The sequence below is a fragment of the Rutilus rutilus genome (assembly GCF_951802725.1).
Source record: "Rutilus rutilus genome assembly, chromosome: 22".
In the NCBI taxonomy this organism is placed as follows: domain Eukaryota; kingdom Metazoa; phylum Chordata; class Actinopteri; order Cypriniformes; family Leuciscidae; genus Rutilus; species Rutilus rutilus.
This window is the reverse complement of record NC_140227.1, coordinates 23,464,695-23,490,821: the sequence shown is the minus strand read 5'-3', so window position 1 is coordinate 23,490,821 and position 26,127 is coordinate 23,464,695. Positions and strand designations below refer to the sequence as shown.

The 26,127-nt window shown below is 37.7% G+C and overlaps 2 protein-coding genes across 4 annotated transcripts; both read left to right on the top strand.

Annotated features, from left to right (window-relative positions):
* The first annotated feature begins 5,142 nt into the window (after positions 1-5,142).
* LOC311282414 (uncharacterized protein) lies at positions 5,143-12,862 on the top strand. 3 transcript variants are annotated; one of them, XM_084396174.1, is made up of 10 exons: positions 5,143-5,217; positions 5,355-5,531; positions 5,640-5,812; positions 6,239-6,454; positions 6,699-6,993; positions 7,081-7,214; positions 10,013-10,252; positions 10,427-10,588; positions 12,135-12,224; positions 12,410-12,862. In XM_084396174.1, the coding sequence occupies exons 2-10, from the start codon at positions 5,357-5,359 to the stop codon at positions 12,575-12,577; spliced, it is 1,653 nt and encodes a 550-aa protein (XP_084252300.1). In that variant the 5' UTR covers positions 5,143-5,217; positions 5,355-5,356; the 3' UTR covers positions 12,578-12,862. The 3 variants fall into 3 exon arrangements, with proteins under 3 accessions (XP_084252300.1, XP_084252299.1, XP_084252301.1); XM_084396173.1 differs by having other exon boundaries at positions 5,145-5,250; XM_084396175.1 differs by having other exon boundaries at positions 5,180-5,250; positions 12,135-12,286; positions 12,410-12,496.
* Positions 12,849-25,803, top strand: pir (pirin). The gene is made up of 9 exons (XM_084396196.1): positions 12,849-13,149; positions 13,238-13,330; positions 15,656-15,736; positions 17,430-17,636; positions 21,658-21,742; positions 22,558-22,602; positions 24,718-24,800; positions 24,924-24,990; positions 25,401-25,803. The coding sequence occupies exons 1-9, from the start codon at positions 13,057-13,059 to the stop codon at positions 25,517-25,519; spliced, it is 873 nt and encodes a 290-aa protein (XP_084252322.1). The 5' UTR covers positions 12,849-13,056; the 3' UTR covers positions 25,520-25,803.
* Positions 25,804-26,127: the final 324 nt, after the last annotated feature.

The window sequence follows — 26,127 nt, the reverse complement described above, 5'->3', positions numbered from 1 at the left end:
ATGTCATTAGTAGCTAGTAATTAATTACTTTTTTAGAGTAACTTACCAAATACTGCCCAAAACACAATTACAAATATTTTGGACATGTCCACGTCTCCCTCTAGTGGACGTTTATACAGTATCTGTAAATGTACATTGTAAATGTAATCTACAGCAGCGCCCTAAACTTACTGATTTTCTAATGCTGAATAATAGACCATTTCGAATCTTTATCACAGAAATACCAGATAAACTATTATAGCCTAATGTTTTAGCATGAAACCCCCAAAAACATCATTTAGGAGGACTAAGGAAAGAGTAACTAAACATACGTCTCTGACAGAAAAGAAAAGAATCAAGAATATGTTTGGAAAACATAATAAAATAAAAAACTGTCCATGTATAACAAAGAGCTGCATGAAGATTCTTCAACATTCTCATTTTGTGTTCTGCAAAAAAAAAAAAAAAAAAAAATTCTTAGGCAAACTATTTCGGTAACACTTTATTTTGATGGTTCCTTTTGAACATTCTGTGGACTATAAGTAACTTTGCAACTACATGTCAACTAACTCTCAGTAGAGTATTAGTAGACTGTATGATCTGCTAACTCTTCATTGTGATGGTCCTCCAACAGACAATCTACTGACTATAAGCATCTTTGCGACTACATGTCAACTTATTCCATCCCTAACCCATACCAGTCTACTATTACTCTACTAACACTCTAATGAGAGTTAGTTGGCATGCAGGTGCAACGTTACTTATAGTCAACAGAATGTGTTAAAGGGACCATCAAAATAAAGTGAAACCAATATTTCATTTTACAATAACAGGTCTGTTAGTAAAGTTTGTATATTAGTTAAGTTAAGTTAAGTTAAGTTAAGTTAAGTTAAGTTAAGTTAAGTTAAGTTAAGTTAAGTTACTTTATTGTCCCCCAATGGGGCAATTTGTTGTGCAGCAGATAGTATAATACAAATCACACACAGTCACACACACAATACAGAGATTACCTACCTTGCAGGCATAGTTAAAAACAGTAAATAATCAATAAATAGTATGTTGATGGTACTTTGTAGAGTTAAGAAGCAGAACGGCTGCAGGTACAAAAGAATGTTTATATCTGTTGGTTCTGAATTTTGGGAGTTTAAAGCGTGATCCAGAAGGCAACATCTGAAATTCAGCCTGTAAGGGATTATAACTATCTAACAGGATAGATTCAACCCTTCTTTGCATCTGCTGCGGATAAAGTTCCTCCAACCCTTTCTGCTTAGAACCTATAATGCAGCTGCTCACCTTAACCTGGAAAGGGAGTTTTTTTGTTTTACAATAATGGACCCGTACCAACAGAGTGACAACTGACTCAACAAAGGACCTATAGAAAAGAGTCATCAGAGTCTTGTCCACATTAAACTTGGCCAGCTTCCTAAGGCAATACGAGCGCTATACTGGCCTTTCTTGCAAAGCAAACTAGTATTTGGCTCGAAACACAACTTGTCATCAATAATAGATCCTAAATACTTATAATCTCTAACAACCTCTATTTCCTGACCATTTATTCTAGTTTTTACAGTGTTTGTGACATTATGCCTAAAATCAGTACACATGTCCTTAGTCTTTGAGGCATTCAGTTCAAGAAAGGCTTCCTGACACCATGTTACAAAGTGGTCAACAACCAGACCATGTGAAGTTTCCTCGTTGTTCCGTAAGCTGACAATAACCGGATCATCAGCAAATTTCACAAAGTGTCGGTTTTCAGTCACAGAGCGAGAGTCATTGGAGAATGTAGAGGAGGGGGGAAATATGACATTTTGATTCTGTGGTTTTCCTGCCAACATGTCATCAGACAGTTTTACTCCATTCCACCACCACACACACACACACACACACACACACACACACACACACACACACACACACACACACACACACACACACACACACACACACACACACACACACACACACACACACACACACACACACACACACACACACACACACACACACACACACACACACACACACACACACACACACACACACACACACACACACACACACACACACACACACACACACACACACACACACACACACACACACACACACACATGTCTGGTTCACTATCTTTGTGGGGACTCTCCATAGACGTAATGGTTTTTATACCGTACAAACTGTACATTCTATCCCCTTACACTGCCCCTGCCCCTAAACCTACCCATCACAGGAAACATTCTGCATTTATACTTTCTCAAAACAACTCATCCTGTGTGATTTATAAGCCTTTTGAAAAGTGGGGACCGCTGGCTGGTCCCCACAATGTAGGTGATCTCAGGTTTTACTATTCTTATGGGGACATTTGGTCCCCACAATGTAATATAAACAAGGGCACACACACACACACACACACACACACACACACACACACACACACACACACACACACCAACAAATACACAAGTGGCAAAAATAGAGCCTACATGACCCTCTGACTCAAACCAGAAAGTAAAATGTTCATAAACATCCTCAAAACCTTTTGACACACTTACACAGATAAGGTAATACGTTGGAAGAACTAACAGCCACATTTTTTTGAAGTTGACACACACACAAAAACATACTCAATCGTGTTTGGCACATCAAAATAGAGGTTCCTCTCTGAATTGATCATCACGTAGGCCCTACATCTGTACAAAACAAACAAATACATACATATTTGGCATATACGTCCATATTTTGTGATTTGGCATCACATCTCAATAATCAGAGGTCTGTTGAAGATTAAGTGGCAGGTACTAATTTTAGACTTTCTGTCATTCTCCATAATTTTGACATGAAATAAAATATAATATAACCTTAACATCACTATAATTTCCCTTAATTACAATTTAATATACAGGTAATGCCCTAAAAGTCTTCCTTGCATGCTGCCATCTGTAATTTAGTGACATCAAGTCTAATTTACACATCTGTAAAAGAATTCAACTCTTATGGCTCAGCATTAATCCATATATTTTAGTCTGTACAAAGTTTCATACAGTTAGAAACTACTGTAGCACATTATTTTACAGTCCCGTTCCACCTGTACATACTGTACTTATTATAGTATAATTACAATAACTGGGTATTAACTAAGTAATAACTCTGAACCTACCCCTAAACCTAACCTTAACCCAGTTACATTATATTACCCTGTACTTTCTTAAGAAAGTACACTGTAAGTACACGTACTGTAAAATAAAGTGCAACCACTACATTCCAAAAGGGGGTTTTCACAGCAATAGGGTACTGCCATATTTATTTTTTAACAGGAATGAAAACGAGGCTGTGAGGATATAGAATTAGTGTGTTCAACTGATTATAGGCTACTGTTGTATAACAACATACTGATTGTTCAGCTGACGAAACATCTTTTAAAAAAAACCTTTTTGAAAGTTGTGAGTTGTGAAAATTATGTGATCCAGAACCTTTATACAGTGCATGCCATTGTAAAGACAGAAGAGCTGCATCTGAAATCACATACTTCCCTACTATATTGTAGACGAAAAACAGAATGTGACAAAAGATGTCTGAATTCACAGTACTCATAAAAGAGTAGGCAAAAAGTACTAGGGTGACCTACTTCTTCCTGCGAGATTCTGAAGTGTGCATCTGATGGACACTGTCCTATCCCATGAGGCCGCGGGAGAGCAACGTAACTGATGCTGCTAGGTCATGTGATAACGACAACATGGCGAATGTAGTACGTCCAGATTACATTCAGGCTACACACATGCATACTAACCTCACAGCCTCGTTTTCATCCGTGTTCAATTCAAAATGGCATCTAACCTGACTAAGGCCTATAACATAGAAAAAAGCAGGAAACAGTTCTTAAAAGAACCCCCTTTTTTCTAGTGTTAAGAACATCTATCTATAAATTACAGAAACGTCTGTCTGTCTGTCTGTCTGTGTGTGTGTGTGTGTGTCTGTTCCTCGCATATCTCTCGAACCGTTAGTCCGATTGATTTCAAACTCGACAGGTGTCTCGCCACGGGCACGAGTAAGTGCAGTGCCAAGTTTGACATTGTTTGGATGAGAAATGCAAAAGATATCGTTAAAAATAACAGTAAAAGAAGCACTTAGAAGGTTGTGGTTTAAAAATAAACATTCTGACATAAACAGAACAGCTGTGTGTCAGCTACACTGTTTACTTTTGAATATTATAGTTTGGTTCCAAAACGTGATAAATCCATGATAAATCCATTTTGATTAATTTGAGTAAAAATGTGTTTTCTTTACCAAGAAAGTGACAAGATGAAAACCACTATTTTCTGTTTCAAACTTTCACATAGCATCTTTAGGTTATAATAACATAAAAAAAATTCAAATCCAGATTTTGATTTTCAAAGATTTATTATAAAAACGGATTATTTTCCCCAAAAATACAATAAATTCATGACACTTTTTTTTTTTCAAAATGCAATTAATCCATTGAATCAATATAAAAGTTATTTTTTTATCATATTGAAACTGTTGAAATCAGCCATCGCTAAGAAATATATCCTGAACTTTTTTTGATGGCGATCAGCTCACAAAAACTGATTTTGCACGGGCATCAGCCTATTCACAAACTGTTTGCTCAAGCATAGCGTTTTCTCTGAGTTCACTTTGTGCTTTCTACCATGCACAATGGAAAGGTTCCATGGATGTAAAGGTTCTTCATGGAACCATCATACCAATAATGAATCTACACTCTAAAGAGTCTAACTTAAATGAAAAGTAGATCAACTACCAACAATATTAAATTATATGGTCCTACGCCTTAAACAGATGATATATATTTATAAAAATTAATTTAGACCACTTAACATTGCTATCAGGATATGAGGAGACCATTAACCAGCACAACAAAAACAAAATCTGTGGAGAATCACCTATTGCACCTTTAATATATATATTAACAATATTAAAATGTTAAATGGTATTTTTACATTTTGGACAATTTATTAACATTTAATGCAATATATAAAGTTCTTGCTTGTTTAGATAACAGTGAGGAGTGTGAGCTAAAATTAAGCCCCTCTGCTCTAGGACAGAGCTATTCTGAGACCTACTTCCAGCCAATCAGGAGCCAAAGTATCTGGAGTAGACAGCGTACCACATGCCACACTATTTCCAAACCGAAAACTGTTTGTCCAACGGGACTGTTTGTCAACCAACTGCTCTTCATCTTCAGAAAACAGACCTCATCAGCAAGTACGAGATTCTACTTTCTGTCTACTAGTAACAGTAAGATGGTTCAACTAGGTGACATGCAAAAATAAATTCTCCCTTGCTATTTGATTCTGCTTGCTTTTAGTAGTTCTTCTTTCTCTCTCTCTCTTTTTTTTTAGTTATGTTGGATGTTTTAATAATTGGAGGTGGTCCTCATGCTCTAACCCTGGCTACCCTGCTCTCAAACCCTGACCAACCTCTCTGCCAATCTAGTGCTGACATCCTTCAGGGAATTCAGCTAAGCAAAACTAAAGCTAAAAGTGAACGCTACAAAAATAAAAAGAGACAACCCACCAGTAAGTTCAAGAAGTTTGTGATGAGGACAACTATTTTGTTTTGGTTTATTCTTCCATCCATCTATCCCTATTGTATCATCAGACAGATTTAGATCTTCATTCCAACAGGAGCAGAGTTTGACACAGAGAAGGAAGCCAAACGTCTGCCATGTCCTCCGCTGCACTTCAAAGTGGTGGATTCCTATGGAAAATGGACATCACTGTGGGAAAGCCAGTTTACTGCCCTGAACATCCCTCACCTCCGATCACACACGCTGGTGCACACCGATCCATTTAATAAGGTAATAAATGTGTTGACATTTGCGCAACCGTTTGGATAATATGTGCTTTTGAAAAACTGTAGTGTACAGTTAGAAAGGGAACTTGAGGGTGAAGGAACTGCAAAGGGTTCTTGAGATGGAAAAAAAGCTAAATAATTAAAGGATTAAAAACAGCTGAAGTGAAATACTTACTAAACTAAAAAGGTTACAACAAATTTAATAATTGAAATATTAACTTAAAATCTCAGAGGGTCCTTCAAGTAAATATTTTAGGTCAAAGAGTTTCAGCTGAAAAAAAGTTTGCAATTTGGAGTTTTATATACTTTGTTGTAAGAAGTTAAATTGGTCCGATTTTTGTACAAATAATAATGCAAAACAATAAATAATGATTACAGTGATGTTGCCTATCAAAGGTCTGATAGTTCCTGCATCTGTGTGCAATCTCAGAAGGCCTTGCAGGACTTTGTGGTGGAGCAAAATCGGGAGGAGGAGCTGTACCGTCTACCTGAGCGAATTTACATTCAGGACGAGAATGCATTTTTTAACGACAATCAGCTGGGAAAGAAGAACAAAAAGCTTCTTAGCGCAACAAACGGCCTGCAGAAACATCTGTATTTCAGTCTTCCAGGAACACAGCTCAGTATAGACTTCTTCCAGGAGCAGGTCTGAACGTCATGCAGCATGTGGAATCGAACGGAATGCCTGACTAACAATAATTCATAAATGAATTGTAAAACATTTAGGTTTAACAGCTCTTCTGGTATTAGGAACCACTGTGTTGCATGATGCCCAGCTACCATTATCAGATTTCTCATTTGGAATGCTACATGCAATGTGTGTTAATACTAAACTAAATATAAATGAAATAGCTCAATTATGGATTACATTGAAAAGGAATTTCACCCAGGTACGCAAATATGACCTGGACAGTGTCTTAATCAAAGCCACACTGGACAGAATAATCCCAGTCTTAACTGAGGACGAGAGCAAGGTGAAGTTTTTCAAGGCGACGCTACACACTGGGGAAAATGTAGAGGCAAAAACGGTTATTATGGCGACAGGGCCTTCGAGGGCGCAGATGGCAAACATCCCATGTTGGGTGCGGGCAATCCAAGAGAATTACCCAGAAGAAAGTCTGCAACACACAGTGCAGCTCATGCATTACTTCTGTACACATGAAGAGATGGATGAACCCTCCTCAGGTGGGTTTCTAAACGTGATCAAAACCTGATTAGAAATCCAAGCAAACAAATAACCAGAGCAGAAAATGAATACACTCTTGTTCTCAGGTTCTCCTGCTGTGTGTCAGATGGGCCAGAGAGTGATGGTGGTAGGTGGAGGTCTGACCAGCGCCCACATTATCTCAATTGCGCTGAAGCAGCGTGCATGTCATGTGACCTGGGTCTTACGTAAACACTTACAAGTAAGTTACACCCAATTTGAGTGTAAACAAAAATAAGGGATAACATAGAATAAGATGATCAAATAACCAAATAATCCCTGACAGGGTGGTCACAACCCCAGTGTTAAGATTAGGGGTCTTGAATCATCCTGAAGGGATTTATTTTGTGATTAACGAACTGCTGCTTGCCACATAAATAACTAAATGAACATGGAACGATGATTTGAAGGTGCTCTAAACCAGAGGTTTAATGCCCACCACACACCAGCTTATTGGTGGAGAAAAGACAGAGTGATGAAGCCAATCAGTATACAGCATATGGGGATGATTAAACCCCTACTCTGTTTTCAAAGGACATCCTGGGATGTCAGGTCCTCGGTTTAATGGTGCTTTTTGACAGTATAGTGTCCCCATCACTATACTGGGGCGTTAGGACCCACACAGACCACAGGTTGAGCAGCACCGCCTATACTGGCCTCACTAACAACTCTTCCAGCAGCAACCTATAGTTTTCCTATAAGGTCCCTGGTTAGCTTCAGTAAGTAACCAGTCTTGGGCTACAGGGTGATATGGCTGCTGGCCATATTAACCTCCAAATGAACCATGTCCCCTTTTTCTACAACCCTGCCGATTTGTCGTTAACCTTAGTATTTTTACCTGTCAAGAAGTGAATCAAGCTCGGGATTTGTTTTGAAGCATATCGAAGCCATAGACTGTAAAAAAAGATGGAAAATGCATGTCCGCTTCCTTTCACTGCAGAAAAATGAAGCCAAAATCTCCCAGTAACGGTCTTTGCCGATTACGTTGTTCAGAGCCCGAATCTGTGCAGTAGAGACTGTGCGGTTGAGCTATACGGTATCAAGGTCCTGCCCATACGCTCCCACAGACTCAATCGCAAACACAGTTGTCAATACGTTACCCCTGTTTTTATAGCATAAAAAAAAAAGAAAAAAAAGAAGCTTATTGTTAAAACAAACGCTTGAACATAGGTGTAATGTTGTGGTTGAATGATAGGAGGAAGCATGCTTCACGTGCAGCAAACTTTATTAAATAAACCCAAAACTAGACAAACTCAGACTAGGGAAACAGGACACAGGAACTAAACAGCCAACATACAAGAACTCACAAAGACTGAGACTAGACACAGGGCTTAAATACACAGGCAAACAAGCTAAACAAGATAACAAGGGGGCGTGGCTAATTAGAAACACCTGGGAAGACTAATAAACAAGAAAAACTACAAAGGACTACAAAACATGGCACAGAACATGCAGGAAATAACAAGAGTCCACACAAGACAAGGGGAACACAAGACAGGAATCGTGACAATAGGTCTGTGTGATGAGAACGACCTAAAATGACAGAAACTATTTTTTTTAAATGTAATTACATTGTTTAGCTAGAGTCCCATTCAATTACATGGAGAGGGCAGGGTTCAAGACCTATACTGCAGCCAGCCACCAGGGGGCAATCGAAATGCTTTTTCAATGTTCACTCTTGTCTTGCTCTTTATTTTCTTCACCCTTTCTACTTCTAGGCTGTTTAAACCATTGTGGAAACATTTGAAACTATATACATTTGAAACTACAAACATATATATAAATGTCTATGTTTCTAACCCGCGAACATACTTAGCTTCCGGACTCCCATAGACCAATATGTACTGCCCGATTTGAAGTTGAACACGTATAATGATTTATTGTCATGATTCCGTTCTGTCTTGTGTTTTGTAGGACTTTTATGTTGAAGTGTATTCTCAGTTCCCTTTGTTTCTGTGTTCATTTCTGTGGCCATGTTTGTAGTTTTTCCTATTAGTCTTCCCCAGGTGTCTTGTTACTTGTTATCTTGTGAATCTTGTTTGCCCCTATATACCCTTGTGTTCAGTTGTATTTTGTCAGTCGGTTTCGTTTCATGTTCATGTGAAGCTGTGGTGGTCCAGGTCTTTGGATGTTGTTCCTGTTCATGTTTATGGTCTGGAAATTCAGTGTGGATTATTTTATTTGTGTTTGCAAATAAACTGTGCTGCATTTGGATTCTTGCCCCTTCGCAACCGTGACATAATGACTGACCAAAGACGATGAACACAAGGGTATACACAGGGGCAAACAAGCTTAACAAGATAAGTAACAAGACACACCTTGGGAAGACTAATCAACAGGAAAAACTACAAAACTACAAACATGGCCACAGGAATAAACACAGAAACAAAGGGCACTGAAAATACATTTCAACATAAAAGTCGTACAAAACAAGACAGAATTGGAATCATGACATTAATAGGCAGAAAGTACCTCAAAAGCGTTCAGATTAGCTAAACAAAAGAATTTTTGTTGACTGTGGCATGGTCACAAATTCATGTTTTTGTAGTTGACACAGAGAACATAACGGTAATGTTTTCAAAAACTTAAAACCCGTTTTTAAAAGTTTGCGTTTTCAGGCCCCCAAATTGCCATTGTAATGTAAATGACAATGCCAGAACGTATAAGAAGTATTCAGTTTTTTGTGTGTCTTTTCAGCCCCCAATACTTCGGGGTATTGCAACGACATCTCTTCTCTTATGATGTGTTTAAAACCTGTCATTCACATGAGATCACAGCTATAGCAAACCCAAATGATCTAATCAATTCCCAATGAACAAAATCAAGTTTCTTGTCCAAGAAGCCGCTTCACTTGGATATACGCCACAATTTGATAAGATCTATCACAACTTCTGTTTCATGCCGACTTTAAAGTTTACAGAGGCTAGGGCTATCAGAGATCGGTGTGATTTCACAGTATAGTTATTTCAGTGATATTTTCCAAATTTTACTCTCTCTCAGCTTAAGCAGTTTGACGTTGGGGATATAGAGAGTCTGATTGGACGCTATTCCCACGTTGAGCATGGGATCAAGATGGATGGCCTGGCCTACCTAAGGCAGTTCTATAATGAAAGAAGTCTTCACAAGAGGCTAGCAATGATAAAACTAGCCAGAAAAGGAGGAGCAGTGACCCCCGAGGCCTACTCACAACTTCAGCCTTTCATTCAGAGTGGCCAGCTCCAGATCAGAGCTCACTGCCAGGTGTGTCTTTATATCGTAAGGCTGCTATGCTTATGCTGTGTCAGGAGTCTTTGACAGTTGAGCACAAAGTTAATAGACATATCCAAGTTCTAGGAGAGTCCATAGCAGTACCAAAGTGGATTTCTTAACTAAATCATATCTATATTTTAATAATTAATATGTCTTTATACCAAGGTGACTGAAGCTAAATGGTGTTATGAATCCCAGCGTTGGAGGGTCTCCCTGTGTAGCGGCGAACAGTGGATTGGGGAAAAGATTTGGCTGGCAACAGGCTGCAAACTGGATGTTACCCAGGACCCTTTGCTCTCTGACGTCATGTCAAAATTCCCCATTCAAGTGAGCACATGGACATTTGTACTTATTAAAAAATATTATCTTTAAACCAGGGGGCTTAAATAAGGGTCAGTAATTATTATTTGATCTCAAACAATTCAAATAATACTGGTCAAAAGTTTAAAAATAATTATGATTTTTTTATTATTATTCAAAAATACAGTACAAACAGTGATATTGTGAAATTTTTGTGCAATTTAGAATAACTTTTTTATATTTTAATATATTTTCAAATGTAATATATTCCTGTGAAGGCAAAGCTGTATTTTATGATGAATAGAAAATGTAATGTATTCATTTGGAATAGAAATATTTTTGTCTTTTGAAGTCACTTTTGATCAATTTAATGCATCCTTGTTGAATAAAAGGATTAATTCGATTTTTACCCCAAACTTTTGAATGGTAGAGCATCACGGTTTCCACAAAAATAAATAAATAAATAAATAATATAATTAACTTTGTCAATGATTTCACTTAAAGGCAGGGTAGGTAGGATTTATTAAAAATTAAAGATCCAAATTTGTTAAAACTTTCTATATATATCAATACATAATTAAAATGTAAGAACTCTGAAAAAAGAGTATAAAAATCAAGTGACTCTAGACCGTTTAATCTGTATTAAACACAGCTCATTATTTCGATTCGGGACGAATCAAAGGATTAGCTTAGGCGACTGTCACTCTCTCGCAACCATGGCAACCACCCTTTTGCCACACAGCACCTGCCCACTTGCGCGCGACCGTTTGATTTGAGGAGTGCGAGAGGCACGGAACCTGATCACACCTCCGTCCAGTAGATGGCGGTAATGCACTATGTTTGCAAGCTGCCAATAAAATCTATCGAAGAAGAAGAAGAAGAAGGCACTGAACCTAGGAATACCAAAACAATGGCAGAGAAAGAGCAATCTAAATTTACAGTACCGGCATATGCAGTTAGTGAAGGCAAACCAGGCAAAAAAATGCCCCTTCCCCTCCGCTTGTCTCAGGTAAATAATGCGTCCTCTAGCTCAGCGGTCGGAGTCGCGCGTTCATGTGTTTTGGGGGCGTGGCTTTGGAAGAAGCACAGAAATGAGGGGGTGGAGTGAATGGAAATAATGAGATGTCTTTAAAACAGTCGTGAGAGGTCTACAGACACTCGATTTTGATACTTTCTTTTTCAGAGTACTTACATTTTAATTATGTATTGATATGTACATAAAGTTTAAACAAATTTGAAAAATAGAATTTTTAGACCATTTCTACCTACCCTGCCTTTAACTTATATATTATATATAGTTAAGTGAAATCATTGACAAAGTTAATAAGCTAATGTTCATAAATATTTAATACATTTAAGTGAATTTATAATAATTTAAATAATCATTTTATTGGTTTTGCAATGCATCATAACAAAAATATGTGAATACATGAATACTATACAATGCACAATGTAATATAGACCAGGGTCTTTAATGTTATTCTCTCATACTGTCTTAAAATAGTTTTTTTATTTAGTCATGTGCCCAACTAAGATTCAAAAGTACAAAAGTAAAGCATTTCCTACTTGACAGGTCCTGGAGGGCTGGCCATGTATAACAGAATCACTGCAATGGACCGCAGGATGCCCCCTGTACCTGATGGGACAATATGCAGCACTACAGGTTCTGTTATGCTCTTGTTATGTAATATGATGTGTCATACAAGGTCAAAACACCTACGAGAAGTGAGTCATCACTGAGAGATTTTCTAGATAACACCTGCACGGCGCCTTAACGCTATCATATTTTAGGCTGTAGATAGCATCAAAACAAACACTTACAGTAAATAAATATATGAAATTCCTCAGGTTGGGCCTCATGCTGTAAACCTCGCAGGGGGTCAAGCTGCGAGTATACGAATTTTCAAAGACATCATAGCTCAGCACAGTGGATTGGATGAGAGTGCATCAGCAAGGATGGAGAAGAGCCGCACTGAAGAGTACATATCACACATGCACGGCCTCATGTGGCTGTAAAATCCACCTGCGAAGAGGGAGGGGTGAGCGGTCTCAGGTGTCAAATTTACCACAACAGAAGAGAATGATTCACTGGGGAAAATGCTGAGTGTGACAGCTTTGAAATGTCTTTAAGATGCTGCACTGTATAGCCTAGTACAGAACTTGATGAATAAATAAATCACATGCATTTTTATTAATCTGCTAGTCATGTGTAAATACACAGTCGCTCAAAATATTGCAGAGTCATTGTGACTTGCACTGCGCCTTTAAATAATCCAAATCTGCTGGTATTGTGATCTGTGTAGGAAGCCTTGGCAAACCTAAACACCTGTCACAGGTGAATACAGACAATCTGACAGCGAATGAAATTGCAAAGCAGAGCTTTTGTTTAAATAAATGTGCATCTGAATAAGCTTTTGACTTCCGGTGCATTTGGGCGCTCACAAACTGAGAGCTGAAGCAAAATATTGTGATCATAAGTAGATACCAAGGTGTTTATGATGATGAGAAGAGTTTCTAAGGTGGTTTTGAGTGTCGAGCAGTCTGAAGGCGTCGGAGCTCGAGTTCGCAGGAGCATTGGACGGAACGAGGTGCTGGTTTGATCACTTTCGTATTACGGTGTTGTGTTTGCTTCGAAATGCACGATAAATAAACTCGCATTATGATGATTGATTTCAGCTGAAGAATCTCGACCCCTTTTTGATGTTGGATGAATTCTGTATCGCCAAACCAGCGGGTTTTCCTGATCATCCTCACCGTGGATTTGAGACGGTAAACGCTATTAAGTCGTCTATTTTAAAACTATACCATTGCATTGCTGTCATGGAAAGGGCGACACTTGTCAAATCCATGAATTCGTGCAGTCAAAACTGAAATTATTAGTGGATAAATGTTACTAAACCAATACCTTGTTGCTTCAACCAGGACAACACGGAATCTTCCGCCAGAGGGCGCGTGACGGCTCAAAAAGCTAAATCTGGACTTTTATTTTTGATTTACGAAGTGCGTTGGTACACTTAAATGTGTAACTATTCAATTCTACTAAATAATAATAAATTCTTCTGGCAAACAACCGGACATCTGTTTACTGTGGGGCATCTAAATAGGATTCTCATCCTGTAATGAAAAACGGGTTATGATTGGTCCACTCAGATAATCGCTGATAAAAGTAACAGGTGCAATGTGATAACACCGTTCTGCGTGTTTATGAATGATGGTCCTGCAAGCCGTCTGAATGAAGTGTTACATTTCTCCTTAAATTATGACACTGAGAATTTTTAACAGTTTAAAAAATAAAAATAAAATAGGCTAGATAGAAGAATGTGGACCCATCAAAAGGACAATTATGACACCCCTTGACCACTAGAGGGCTCATATTCTTAATATTTTCTCAGAGCACAGTCGCCCAAACTGGCTTTTAGTTCATGTATGTTAGCGATGAGGTCGTATATATGTTTATGTACTCCCAAAATATGGATGTATGCATTTAAAATGTAACAGACCAAAAATATTGATGACTCATCCTACACTATATAGACTTTTGTCCAATCAGATGCTCTCTAGAGTGATAATTCTTTTTAAGGAACAAGTCCTTTGATATGCAATGTCCAAACACAGAAAAGAATATGAAAGACAAGCTGGCGAGAATATATAAATCATCCAGTAAACCACTCCCGTTGTTTTTGGCAGTTTGAGTACTCAAGTTCTGTTCACTCAATGTGAGAGGATGTATGGTCATTAAAAACGCTTCCTTCAAAATGACAGTGTTTTGGCTAGATCTGGTCCTGAGAGTATTATTTGAAACTTGACTAAAGAAAAGCTGACCAACTCACTTAGCCTCTGAATTTGTCTCCTTGATTATTTATTTACAACATCTGATGTACTCATTTGTTAACTCAGTTTGGCAACATGTCTAGCATAAACTCTTTCTATGGAAAGCGGTCAGTGCGGTTGTGGAAATCATTTAGACTTGTTTATGAGTGTGATGTCATCAATTGCCATCTGCATTCATTTCTTATAGAGGATGAGTCACTCTGTGTCACCTTCCTTCACGAATGGATTTGTCTTCTAATATTTGTCAGACTTGCTGGAAATGATTGCTTAAGAGAGCACTCTAAATCCGAATCCTGGAAAAAAATAATCTAAAGAGGTAATTTGTTTTGCAGGGATATATAACACAGACAAACAATATACACAAATTTAAACGAGGCTGTGAGGCACAAACGTCCAGGCTGTTCATCGGGTCATCTATGTTGCTTGAGACATGCAGGTGTGTTTGTTCGCGAACGGTCACGTGACCATCAGATCGCAGCTGTGCTTAGAGATCACAGGCTGCCTGTGGCCACAGGTCAAGCAAGCCTCTGAGGTGTCAGATGTTGACCTCTTACCCTGCATCCCGTATCCTGTTGAGAGCAACGTTGTCTGTGTGGGAGATGACATGCAATCCCTCCAGGGTGTATGTCGGACCACCTCAGCTGACCATGGAAATTCATTTTTGCTTTTTTTCAGTAGACAAATGGGAAACGGCTGCAGGCAGATTTTGTTCATTGAAAACATGCTTGTATAATATATGCAAATTTTAGATAATGACACATTAGCACCAAGCCTCTAGCTCTGTCTTGGCTTGGAAGAACTATGTTTTTTATGGTGTGTGAAAGACCTTTACTGGGCATTCATAAAACATGTATATTTATATTTGTGCCAGAATTATTAACTGTAAGATTTTGATCAAATATTCATCATCAACGTCATTCATTAACAATTTAAATTTTCCATCTCACTGCATGGGATATATCTGCTTTTTGCATTTAACTTTATAGTCCATCAGGGCTTTACCAAAATCCCTTGAACATAAAATTTTTGTCTACTCTGCAAGCACAGCCCTTGAAATATGTTTCACCTTTCACCTGTACGACTTTTGACATGTTTATTTTTCTCTAAATGAACATCAAGTTGATGACTTTTCCATACTTTCTGTCTTTTGCGAGAATTTTTCCCCAAGAAACTGCTTCATTTTCAGAAAACTACAATCTTACACCTCATCCCTCTATTTTAAATACTTTAGACGTAAGGGTTTTGTTTTCATTTGTTTCACAGGTAACATACTTGTTGAGTGGAGTTACAGCCCATGAAGACTTCTGTGGTCACAGTGGGAGGTTGGAGCCTGGGGACCTTCAGGTAGAACAACAATGAGACCTCCTTACCATCTCTCGAAATGATGAAACGCTCATTACTTAAGGTGCTGTCATATTTACCATTGTTCAGCGAATCTGAGGGTGAAGTATTTTCCCAAGCAGACTCCGCGACGGGTTCAGGTTGGTCACATGAATTTGCAGTGTTGATGCCGTTTCTTGGTCTGAAAGTGATTTCTGTGTGAGCTGTGCTTCATTCAGCACTACACTATTGACAATAGTGTGGTGCAGGAATGACGTCAAAACCAGACTGCAGGCAAATGTGCCCCAAATCAGGTGTTTTTGTGACTGTTTTTCTCATGACAGTGTGAACAGCACAAACCACATGGAATCTGGAATGGAATTCAGATGATCAACGTTCATCACAATTCTGTGCTCATGGGAATCACTTCAAAGATCTTACATACTTGACGTTATCAAGAGTTGTAAAAGGTAGTCGGTGGAAGGGCAGTGATGTGTCAGAACTCATAAGTATTACAATGACAGCTCTATGCAAAATATGAGGGCCTGTATCATAAATGTTTAAAAACTCTGCTCTCTTTTTTCACATCCTCCTCTTTCACATTGTCCTCTTTAAAGTCTTTTGTCAATTGACGGTTTTATCAATTGAAATTGACCACTACAGTGCAAACCTTAGGAAATCGCGTTGCATGATTAATTGAAATATTCTCCGCCTGTAAATTTAGCGGCCTGATAGGGAAACTCCAACAAATGCATATGCAACAAGGTCAGATGCAAGTCTAGGCCTTTTTATCGCTAATTTCTCACTGAGTGTCTTAGTAAATCCTGACAGTCGTTTTTATAACGCCAAAAGAGGATTTGCGCTGGCGCAAGCAGTTCGTAAATCTGACTCTTAATTTCTAATATTGTTTTAAAAGGGCCTTTTACTGAACCAAAAGTAATGTACACCAAAAGTATGTAGCTACACTTGGACAAGTCATTCATAGATATAAAAAATAAAAATGGTGGCTTTTATTCTATGCATGCTGTAAAAATGCAAGTTAAAATTAATTAAAATGAAAGCTATAAAAAAATGTATTTACATATAATAGGATTTTATATCCATGCACACATGCACTCACCAAATGGACTAAGAGCTCGTATACCCGTAGGGCACTTTCCGTGTTTTCCTGTGTCGTAAAGCTGTCTCACTTTCTCCCGGGTCAGTGAGGGAATTTTAATGGGCCTTTAATAGGTCTGTAGCACTCACTACTTTAACTACAGCTCGCACCTAACCTCCAGCTACCTGGGCTACTGCCTCACCATCAAACGTAAGGGACTTCCTGATAATACCAGGAGAGCAGTGAAGAAAAAAGCTGCATGTGTTTCACGTTTCATACCACCAATTGCATAATGGCTCCCTGAGAGGGGCTGCTAAACCTCAGAAGCAGTGGAAACTTTCACTAAGAGAGAACGAGAAAGGAAGAGGAGAAAGAAAAGTGCGCCATTAAGCTGTTGTCGTAAAACTGCAGTGGTTCATTTTTACGTTGAAATATAAGCTCATAAACATCTCTCATGCTCAACATGAAGATGGCATTAATAACCAGTGTAAAAGCCCCTAAACCAAGCGGTTAGTCTATTTATTGGTGATTACAACCAGATAAGTCTACCATTAGGAATAGAATAAAACATTAGTTTTTGTTCTTACTTGGCGACGTATTTGTTCTCTGTTGTGTTAGTGGATGACGGCAGGTCGTGGGGTGGTTCATGCTGAGATGCCTGTGTCAGACGGACGCATTCATGGCCTTCAGCTTTGGGTGAACCTGAAAAGTGCAGATAAGATGGTGGAGCCTCAGTACCAGGAGCTGAAGAGCAAAGAGATTCCCAAACCCAGCAAAGATGGAGTCACTGTGAATGTCATCTCGGGGGAAGCTCTTGGAGTCAAGGTCGGTGTTTTATGGTCATAGAAGCATCAGAGATATCCAATTAATAACATTACAAGTTGTGCTTGTGTAGAATAAAACTAGCTCACAAGCTATAGTGATATCTGATTTGTTTGTGTATCATTCATTGGAGTTATGCCCGGTACACATTGAATGATTTTGGGCTGTCCAAGATGAAAGCCCTTATGAAAAAGAAGTATACTTAAAGTTCATTTTATGAAGTATACTTAAGTAATGTTCAAGTATGTTTTTAAGTATACATTATGTAGGAAGTATACTAATGTCAATATGTACTAGTAGTAAACTTGTAAGTGTGCTATTTTAATACCGCTTGGGACTAAATTGGCCCACTTTTAGTATATAAAAGTATGTTTAAGTGTACTATAAGTGTAACAGTAGTAAACTTTAAGTGCACAACTAGTTCATAATTACGTTTCTCATTTGTACTGCAAGTGAACTTATGGGTATACTAGTAGTTTACTATTTTAATACTTGTAGCAACTTTGAAGTATACTCTCAGTAAACTACTAGTTCAGTAGTTTTATACTACAAGTTTTCTTTAAGTGAACTTATCATACTTATAGTTATATATTATTTTTGCTCCTTTAGTGTACTCAGTAAACTACTAGTTTAGTAGTTTTATACTGCAAGTATACTAGCAAGTTTTATTTTAGTATACTCTCAGTAAACTATTAGTTTAGTAGTTTTATACTACAAGTTTTCTTTAAGTGAACTTTACATTATACTTATAGTTTACTATTTATATATAATTTTTGCACTTGCAGTAGGCCTATACTACTATGTTCAAATGTTATTTTTTATACTTGAAAAATACCTTTAACTGTACTTAAATTTTAAAAACATTTTATTAGCTTCATGCATCCTTTGTTATCAACACTTGAATGTTGGTAAGTTTCATAAATAAAGGCAACATTTTAAACAAAAAAGATCTCTGTCAAAGACTACGCCTTGATCAGATTCAGAAACGTGATCAAACACAGATGGAGTAGATCGAGTCCAACACCCCCAAAGCTTCAGTCGTTTTCTCTTCATGGGTTACGCTTCATTTCATTTGGAAACATTAAGCAGTTTTGATTTACAAGCTGTTTAATGTTTGATGATCACATTATTTTACATTTGAGTGAGCAATCTTCTATCACTTGTTTCAGCTTCTTCTCCTGTGTTTTGATCTGGAGATTCTGTACTAGATGTCATAGCGCCCCCTACCGTATAACAGTGAAAACATGGATAGCTGGAAAATTCAGTCAATGGTGGGGAAAGAGTAAAGTAGAATTAAAGTAAATTCCTTTGTGCACTACCAGTGGACTAGCCTACCCAAAAATGCAGATACTCAGAATTAGAAACATATCTATTTTATGTCAATATTTTAATCAATATTTTCAAACAATGTAAGTTTCATAAGACTGTATATGAAAAACTATGTAAAAAAAGGTATATTTAATAGGCTACTCAATCAAGAGTTAACACAACTACAAGCCAAGTATACTTTGAATAATTAAACTTAAGTACATCTCGATCAAAAGATTGAGTACAAGTATAGGCCAAATATACTTGAACTTTTCTCCCAGTATAAGTCAAGTACACTTAAGTGTAATTAAGTATATTTCTGAGAAGTACATAAAGTATATTTTTGAGAAGTATTTAAAATGTAGACTGAAAGTATGCTTTCTTCTTTTTAGTTGAAAAGAAGTATAGTAATAGAACACTTGAATAAACGTATTTTTCGTAAGGGAATTATTATCGCTGTGTACAAGATCAGGTTCAGTTCCATGCTTATTTTATTTACTCTATAAACTATTTCACCCGAAAGCTTGTTACTATATAAAATTGAACATGTTAGTTTATAAGACAGTGTGTAATATTATGTTTAAAAAAAAAAAGAAGTATTTAATAAGCTACTCAATCAAAATAGTAAACACAAGTACAAGCCAAGAATACTTAGTATACTTAATTATACCTTTAAGTATATCTCGATCAACAAGTAGAGGCCAAATATACTTAGACTTTTGTCAGTATACTTAAGTGGAATTTGAAGTATATTTCTGAGAAGTACATAAAAAGTAGATTGAAAGTATACTTTCTTATTTTTTGTTGAAAAGAAGTATACTAATAGCACACTTGAATAAACTTCTCAATCGTGGCGATTTCTGTGGTCGCGGCTCCTAAACAGTGATCCTATGTCGTACAGTGAGAGATTTTCAAAGACGAACGTTGTCACAGTCTTGCGACCAAAGATAGTCTGCGATTAATTGTCAGAAATTTAGCATGATTATCTCACAGTGTGTTTGCTGATACAACCTGTTTCTACTGACTAGCCAATAAAAATGCAACATGAAATGGCGTATTGATCCACGCGACATGGCGCTAAAACTTAAAACTACTTACCTCAAGCTCCATTCGCAAAATTAGCATGCCAAGTTGGCCTTTCCTTAGCCATGACCACGTTCATTTTCTCCTCTTTCGCTACCTACGATTCGTCTTGCTCTATTTGTTTACATTTAGCGCATGCTGATGACATTTTATTCTTCTATACTAGCTTGTGTCATAGCCTACGATACGTTGTGATTTGTAATGATCTTATAAAGGATTGCCGAAATCCCAGTCTGTAGCAGGCTTTAGACTGTTCCAGTCAGAACATACACTGATATGTATCATTCATAAGCGAATATATCTAAATTTGAATTTTAAAATAGGATTTATCCAGTAATCATAAACAACTGGAGAAGCCATGGAAATTCATTTGGGAAAAAACATTGGGAACCCTCTTGAAAGGTTGTGGTTAGCACAAGTGATTCATAGAGCAATCTTAGCCCTGTCCCAAATGGCACCTTAAATAATCGTGATCTTCCTATGAGTAACGTCGCTTTGACTGTCGGGAAGAAGTCTGCTGCAGAGCTCGCCTCAGTGTGGGCTAGGCAAAAGTATGCTTCGAGGCTGCGTATCGACCGCAAAGGGGGCGTTCGCAAGCACACTTCTGTCTCGTGGACTTCACGATCACACTCAAGCTGCGGCCATTGCAAGTCTACAGGACCGTAAGTGCATATGAAGTGTGCCATTTGGTACAGGGCCTCAATCCTATTTGTCTTTCTTCCTATAGTTTCCATTCATATCTCTCTTTTCACTATCAATACATGTTAAAACCTCCAAAAATGATTTCAAAAGTTGTTTATTGGAATAAAAAGGTGGAGGTTGGAACTGTCTCTGTAGTTTACAGATATACTGAAACATTAATCTGAAGTATGGATGATTTTGCCAGCCAAGAGGACTGTTGTTTATAAGGTGATAAAAAACATGCTCCTCATAATTTTTCTAAACTCTATGAACCAAACCACTAAGAAAAAAAGTACCCTGTACGCCTCCATCTCCCTGACACTTGCATCTGCTTATCGTCTGTAATTTTGCAAACATGTTCATTTGTCCATCCATTTATCAACGCATTAAAGCTATTAACCACACTTCTGTCTGTATTTTCTCATCTATGATTTAAGGCAAAAAACAAGAGCCTAGAGCCACTGCTATCACTGAATGTTTGATCCAAACGGCCGACTCCTTTGTAAATGTCCCGTCTGATCGGAACGTCCGAATTACAATCTGATACTGGGGTTCATCACGCTAACTGTTGCTGCAAGGCCATCCTCTTCCCCCTCTCTCAGACAACAGCAGGAAATTTGGAGCAGGCTTCATTGGAAGTGGTTTTTGCTAAATGTTTTAAACGTATAATGTGGTTATGGAGGGTTTCTCTAGGGCAGAGGGGTGGATGCGGCGCTGAAGTTAAATGTGGGTCAGCCAAATACTTGGGCTTACTGGAACCAGATATGCAATGGAACTCACACACAATGTTTTTACATCTGTTAGAGCTCATAATTTAAACAATATTGAACAATTTATCTAGTTTTTTTGAAAGTTTGTTATGAATAAAGAACATAAAATGTTGTTGTCACAGTAGTCTTCTGCTGTAATAAAACATTGTGTTGTGGTATTTACATGTTATTTCTGTTGTCAGTCAAAGGTTTACACGAGAACTCCAACCATGTACCTCGACTTTATGCTGAAGGAAGGTGCAAAGCATGTGCAACCTGTTCCTAAAGGTAGATGATTATCAGATGTATTTATTTTTTATTTTTTATTATTACATGTTTTCCCCCATGTTAGGCAGAGTTTTTCCATGAAATCCCAAGTTACTTACAGAGCGAAATTACAATGTTGTTCACAATTTTGTCATTGGTTTACCAGGCAAACCTTGTAAAGGCAAACACATTTAGCAAGAAATGAGTCTTAATTTTCCTTAAATGCGTAACTGAAACATCATACCTCACCCAAAGTTCTGGGAAAATACAGTATTGTTTCATTTTTGCTCAAATAGTGAATGAAGTCATACTTGATTCTTTGAGTCACAACAGTAACTCCTTCTTTGGCTATAAAGGCAAGATGTCAAGAAACACAACTAATCTAAATGTATGACGTGTTCTTGTATACATGGAACAGTTTGACTCACACTTGGTGTTCTTAAAGATACAGTTTAGCCTACTGGCATCAGTATTGAGCTTGTTGTACATCATTATCAGAATCTGACCACAGAAAATCACTCAAGGACCCCCCCAACAAAAAAACAAACAGTTGGAAAGGTTGGGTCAGGCTTTTCAATCCTGGTCCCGTGTGCATCCACATGTAGCCCCAGAATGGCCTAACAAAATGTCAATCTTACATCTGATTTGATTGCGGGTTTAAATCTCATGTTTTCAGTGTGATCTTAGACTTCTGGACCCTACTGTATTATTAACATATTCATGTAAATTGAGTCACTTTTTGACATTTATCTCAATGTCAAAAGTGTATTACTCCTACACTTATTATTTTATAATTATATAGTTCCATTGTTTTAATTATCGTATTCCTTTCTCAGGTTGGACCGCTTTCATCTACACCCTCACAGGTTCTTTATGCACTGGTGAGTTCAAATGAAGACCACATAAAAAGAAACTTTGCCCTCCTGCAGGAAAATCCACTACCATAGCAGCTTTCTGACCTTGAAATTCGAGCAGGTGCTTTAATTCTCTCTCTCTCTGTCTCTCTGTCTCTGTCTCTGACATCTGACAGACATTTAGACTATTCCTATGATCTCGTGCCAATGGCAACTCTAAACTCTCACGTTGAGAAATGAGATTGCCAAAGCAGTGTTTGATATGTTGATTTATTAGGTTGATTTTTGATGATTTCCAGGTTGTAGGAAATTAAATGCACAATCATTAAGAGTGAATACTCCACCTGTGACTTCAAAGAAGTTTCTAAATGAATCTTGTATTTTCATTTTTCTCTGAAATGCATTTAGCATAAATTGAGCAGCTGTTGAGAAACAGACTTCTTGAGAAATGAGATGCGTGACCATCTTTACCCTACAAAGCACATCTCTTGCATAATTTTTTTCTTATTTATTTTGGTTTGTGGAGTTTTTGGTCACATCTGCAGCCAATGAGCTTGCTATTCAACATTTGAATGGCTGGTTACCATTCACTATAGCAGTTTGCAGCGCACTTTCAGAGTTCGTCTAAAACCCTCCACCTTCCCCAGCTCCACCTGTATAGATCTGCTATGGGTAATTGATATATGCAATTTGTGCAGCAGCAGTACACTCACCTAAAGGATTATTAGGAACACCATACTAATACTGTGTTTGACCCCCTTTCGCCTTCAGAACTGCCTTAATTCTACGTGGCATTGATTCAACAAGGTGCTGAAAGCATTCTTTAGAAATGTTGGCCCATATTGATAGGATAGCATCTTGCAGTTGATGGAGATTTGTGGGATGCACATCCAGGGCACGAAGCTCCCATTCCACCACATCCCAAAGATGCTCTATTGGGTTGAGATCTGGTGACTGTGGGGGCCATTTTAGTACAGTGAACTCATTGTCATGTTCAAGAAACCAATTTGAAATGATTCGAGCTTTGTGACATGGTGCATTATCCTGCTGGAAGTAGCCATCAGAGGATGGGTACATGGTGGTTATAAAGGGATGGACATGGTCAGAAACAATGCTCAGGTAGGCCGTGGCATTTAAACGATGCCCAATTGGCACTAAGGGGCCTAAAGTGTGCCAAGAAAACATCCCCCACACCATTACACCACCCCCACCAGCCTGCACAGTGGTAACAAGGCATGATGGATCCATGTTCTCATTCTGTTTACGCCAAATTCTGACTCTACCATCTGAATGTCTCAACAGAAATCGAGACTCATCAGACCAGGCAACATTTTTCCAGTCTTCAACTGTCCAATTTTGGCGAGCTCGTGCAAATTGTAGCCTCTTTTTCTTATTTGTAGTGGAGATGAGTGGTACCCGGTGGGGTCTTCTGCTGTTGTAGCCCATCCGCCTCAAGGTTGTGCGTGTTGTGGCTTCACAAATGCTTTGCTGCATACCTCGGTTGTAACGAGTGGTTATTTCAGTCAAAGTTGCTCTTCTATCAGCTTGAATCAGTCGGCCCATTCTCCTCTGACCTCTAGCATCAACAAGGCATTTTCGCCGACAGGACTGCCGCATACTGGATGTTTTTCCCTTTTCACTCCATTCTTTGTAAACCCTAGAAATGGTTGTGCGTGAAAATCCCAGTAACTGAGCAGATTGTGAAATACTCAGACCGGCCCGTCTGGCACCAACAACCATGCCACGCTCAAAATTGCTTAAATCACCTTTCTTTCCCATTCTGACATTCAGTTTGGAGTTCAGGAGATTGTCTTGACCAGGACCACACCCCTAAATGCATTGAAGCAACCGCCATGTGATTGGTTGATTAGATAATTGCATTAATGAGAAATTGAACAGGTGTTCCTAATAATCCTTTAGGTGAGTGTATGTCTTACATAGTCACAGCAGCGTATTGGCATATGTATTGGCAGTAGCAAGTTCCTATACTTGCAGATCTATTCCACCAAGACCAAATACATTAACATTGTCATATCCATTACCATGCTAAAAATCATGCAGAATTGTCATGATAGAACTAGTTTTATAACATAATTTGTATAGGATTGTGAAATTTATTTTGGCTGTTTGAATTCCCCTCAGGGCCAGACGATGATCTGCGGACGATTGAACCACACCACACGGTGGTTTTGGAAGATGGTGAATGCGTCAGAGTGGAAAACAAGGTTTTCTTTTCTTATTGTTCCTGTAAAGCTACTGTTTTTTTTTTTTTTTTTTTTTTTTTTATATATACAAGTTCAGGTTTAGTCTAAATTCAGTCTCTTTATTCCCTTCATTATTATTTCTAGGCAGAGGAGGAGTCTCACTTTGTGTTAATTGCTGGTGAACCAATTAATGAGCCTGTGGTTAAGCATGGTAAGTTATAATGGTAGAGGTAGGTAATATTCTAGTAACCAAATATTTGAATTAAGGGTATCATACAATTACAAATTTGTAATTGAATTTAAATGCATGATTTGATGATTAATCATTAATTAATCATTAATTAAATAAAATTAGTTGCATAAATCAGTATTTGCTGAGAAAAGACCCCAAATAAAGATAAAAAATAAAATAAAAATAAAAATATTATTTACATGGATGAAGGGACAAGCATGCTTCTTTAATTTACATTAAATTGACAGTGTTAATTCGCATATACTGTATATTGCTTGTACATTTATTTTATTTAAATTAAGATATATTTGCTTATTTATTTGTTATATAAACATATATATCTATGTTATACAATTTATAGTTTTTACTTATTTATTTGTTTGTTTCAGGGCCCTTTGTCATGAACACACAAGAAGAGATTAATCAGGCCATCTCAGATTTCAGATCAGCCACTAATGGATTTGAGAGGGCAAAAGTTTGGAAATCAAAGATTAGTCAAAAGGTCTAAAGTTTGCATAAATATCCCCTTCTATAAGAATATATCCAATATGTGCTTTGTTTGTTTTTTGTGCCTTTAACTTTAACTGAGCAGCCTCAAAAAGTGGATATTTGAATCATGCTTTTGAAATAAAAAGTGGCACATTTTCCAACTAAAAGATATATATATTTTTAGGGTGCATTTAAATTTATATACTTTTTGGGGCCACTATATATGCAACATGTTACTCAAATTTCTGATGTATCACCTAAAATGTATGTAATTATAATTAAAGAAAATATCATTATTCAATATCAATATTCATGTTTTTATTTTGCATCTGGCTCTGGTTCAATGTGATTTCCTTTATCTAATATCTGTGGCAAGTTTCCTTTAACCCTGAGGATTTCCTTATATTGGACCACTGGGCCATCCACATTTTATAAAAGCGACCATGTCCGATCTACGCAAACAGTCGTGTAATAGATTCCTTTGACCGCTGATAATAGATTCTTCTGAAGCTTTTAAAGTAAAAGCATTTAGATGATCCGATAGAGCACGTAGAGTGTGGGTGCAGAGAATGGCACTCACAACCCATTACGCTGCATTAAAGCTTCCTCTAATTCCCGATTCGTTTT

What these genes read in the sequence shown, in the direction of transcription:
- LOC311282414 (XM_084396174.1), top strand. Translation starts at nt 5,357, where the DNA reads ATGTTGGATGTTTTAATAATTGGAGGTGGTCCTCATGCTCTAACCCTG. An exon ending in TAGACTTCTTCCAGGAGCAG is followed by an intron (nt 6,455 to 6,698) that starts GTCTGAACGTCA and finishes AATTTCACCCAG; the next exon opens with GTACGCAAATATGACCTGGA. An exon ending in GATGGATGAACCCTCCTCAG is followed by an intron (nt 6,994 to 7,080) that starts GTGGGTTTCTAA and finishes TCTTGTTCTCAG; the next exon opens with GTTCTCCTGCTGTGTGTCAG.
- pir (XM_084396196.1), top strand. Translation starts at nt 13,057, where the DNA reads ATGATGATGAGAAGAGTTTCTAAGGTGGTTTTGAGTGTCGAGCAGTCT. An exon ending in GGAGCATTGGACGGAACGAG is followed by an intron (nt 13,150 to 13,237) that starts GTGCTGGTTTGA and finishes GATTGATTTCAG; the next exon opens with CTGAAGAATCTCGACCCCTT. An exon ending in GGGAAGCTCTTGGAGTCAAG is followed by an intron (nt 17,637 to 21,657) that starts GTCGGTGTTTTA and finishes TTCTGTTGTCAG; the next exon opens with TCAAAGGTTTACACGAGAAC.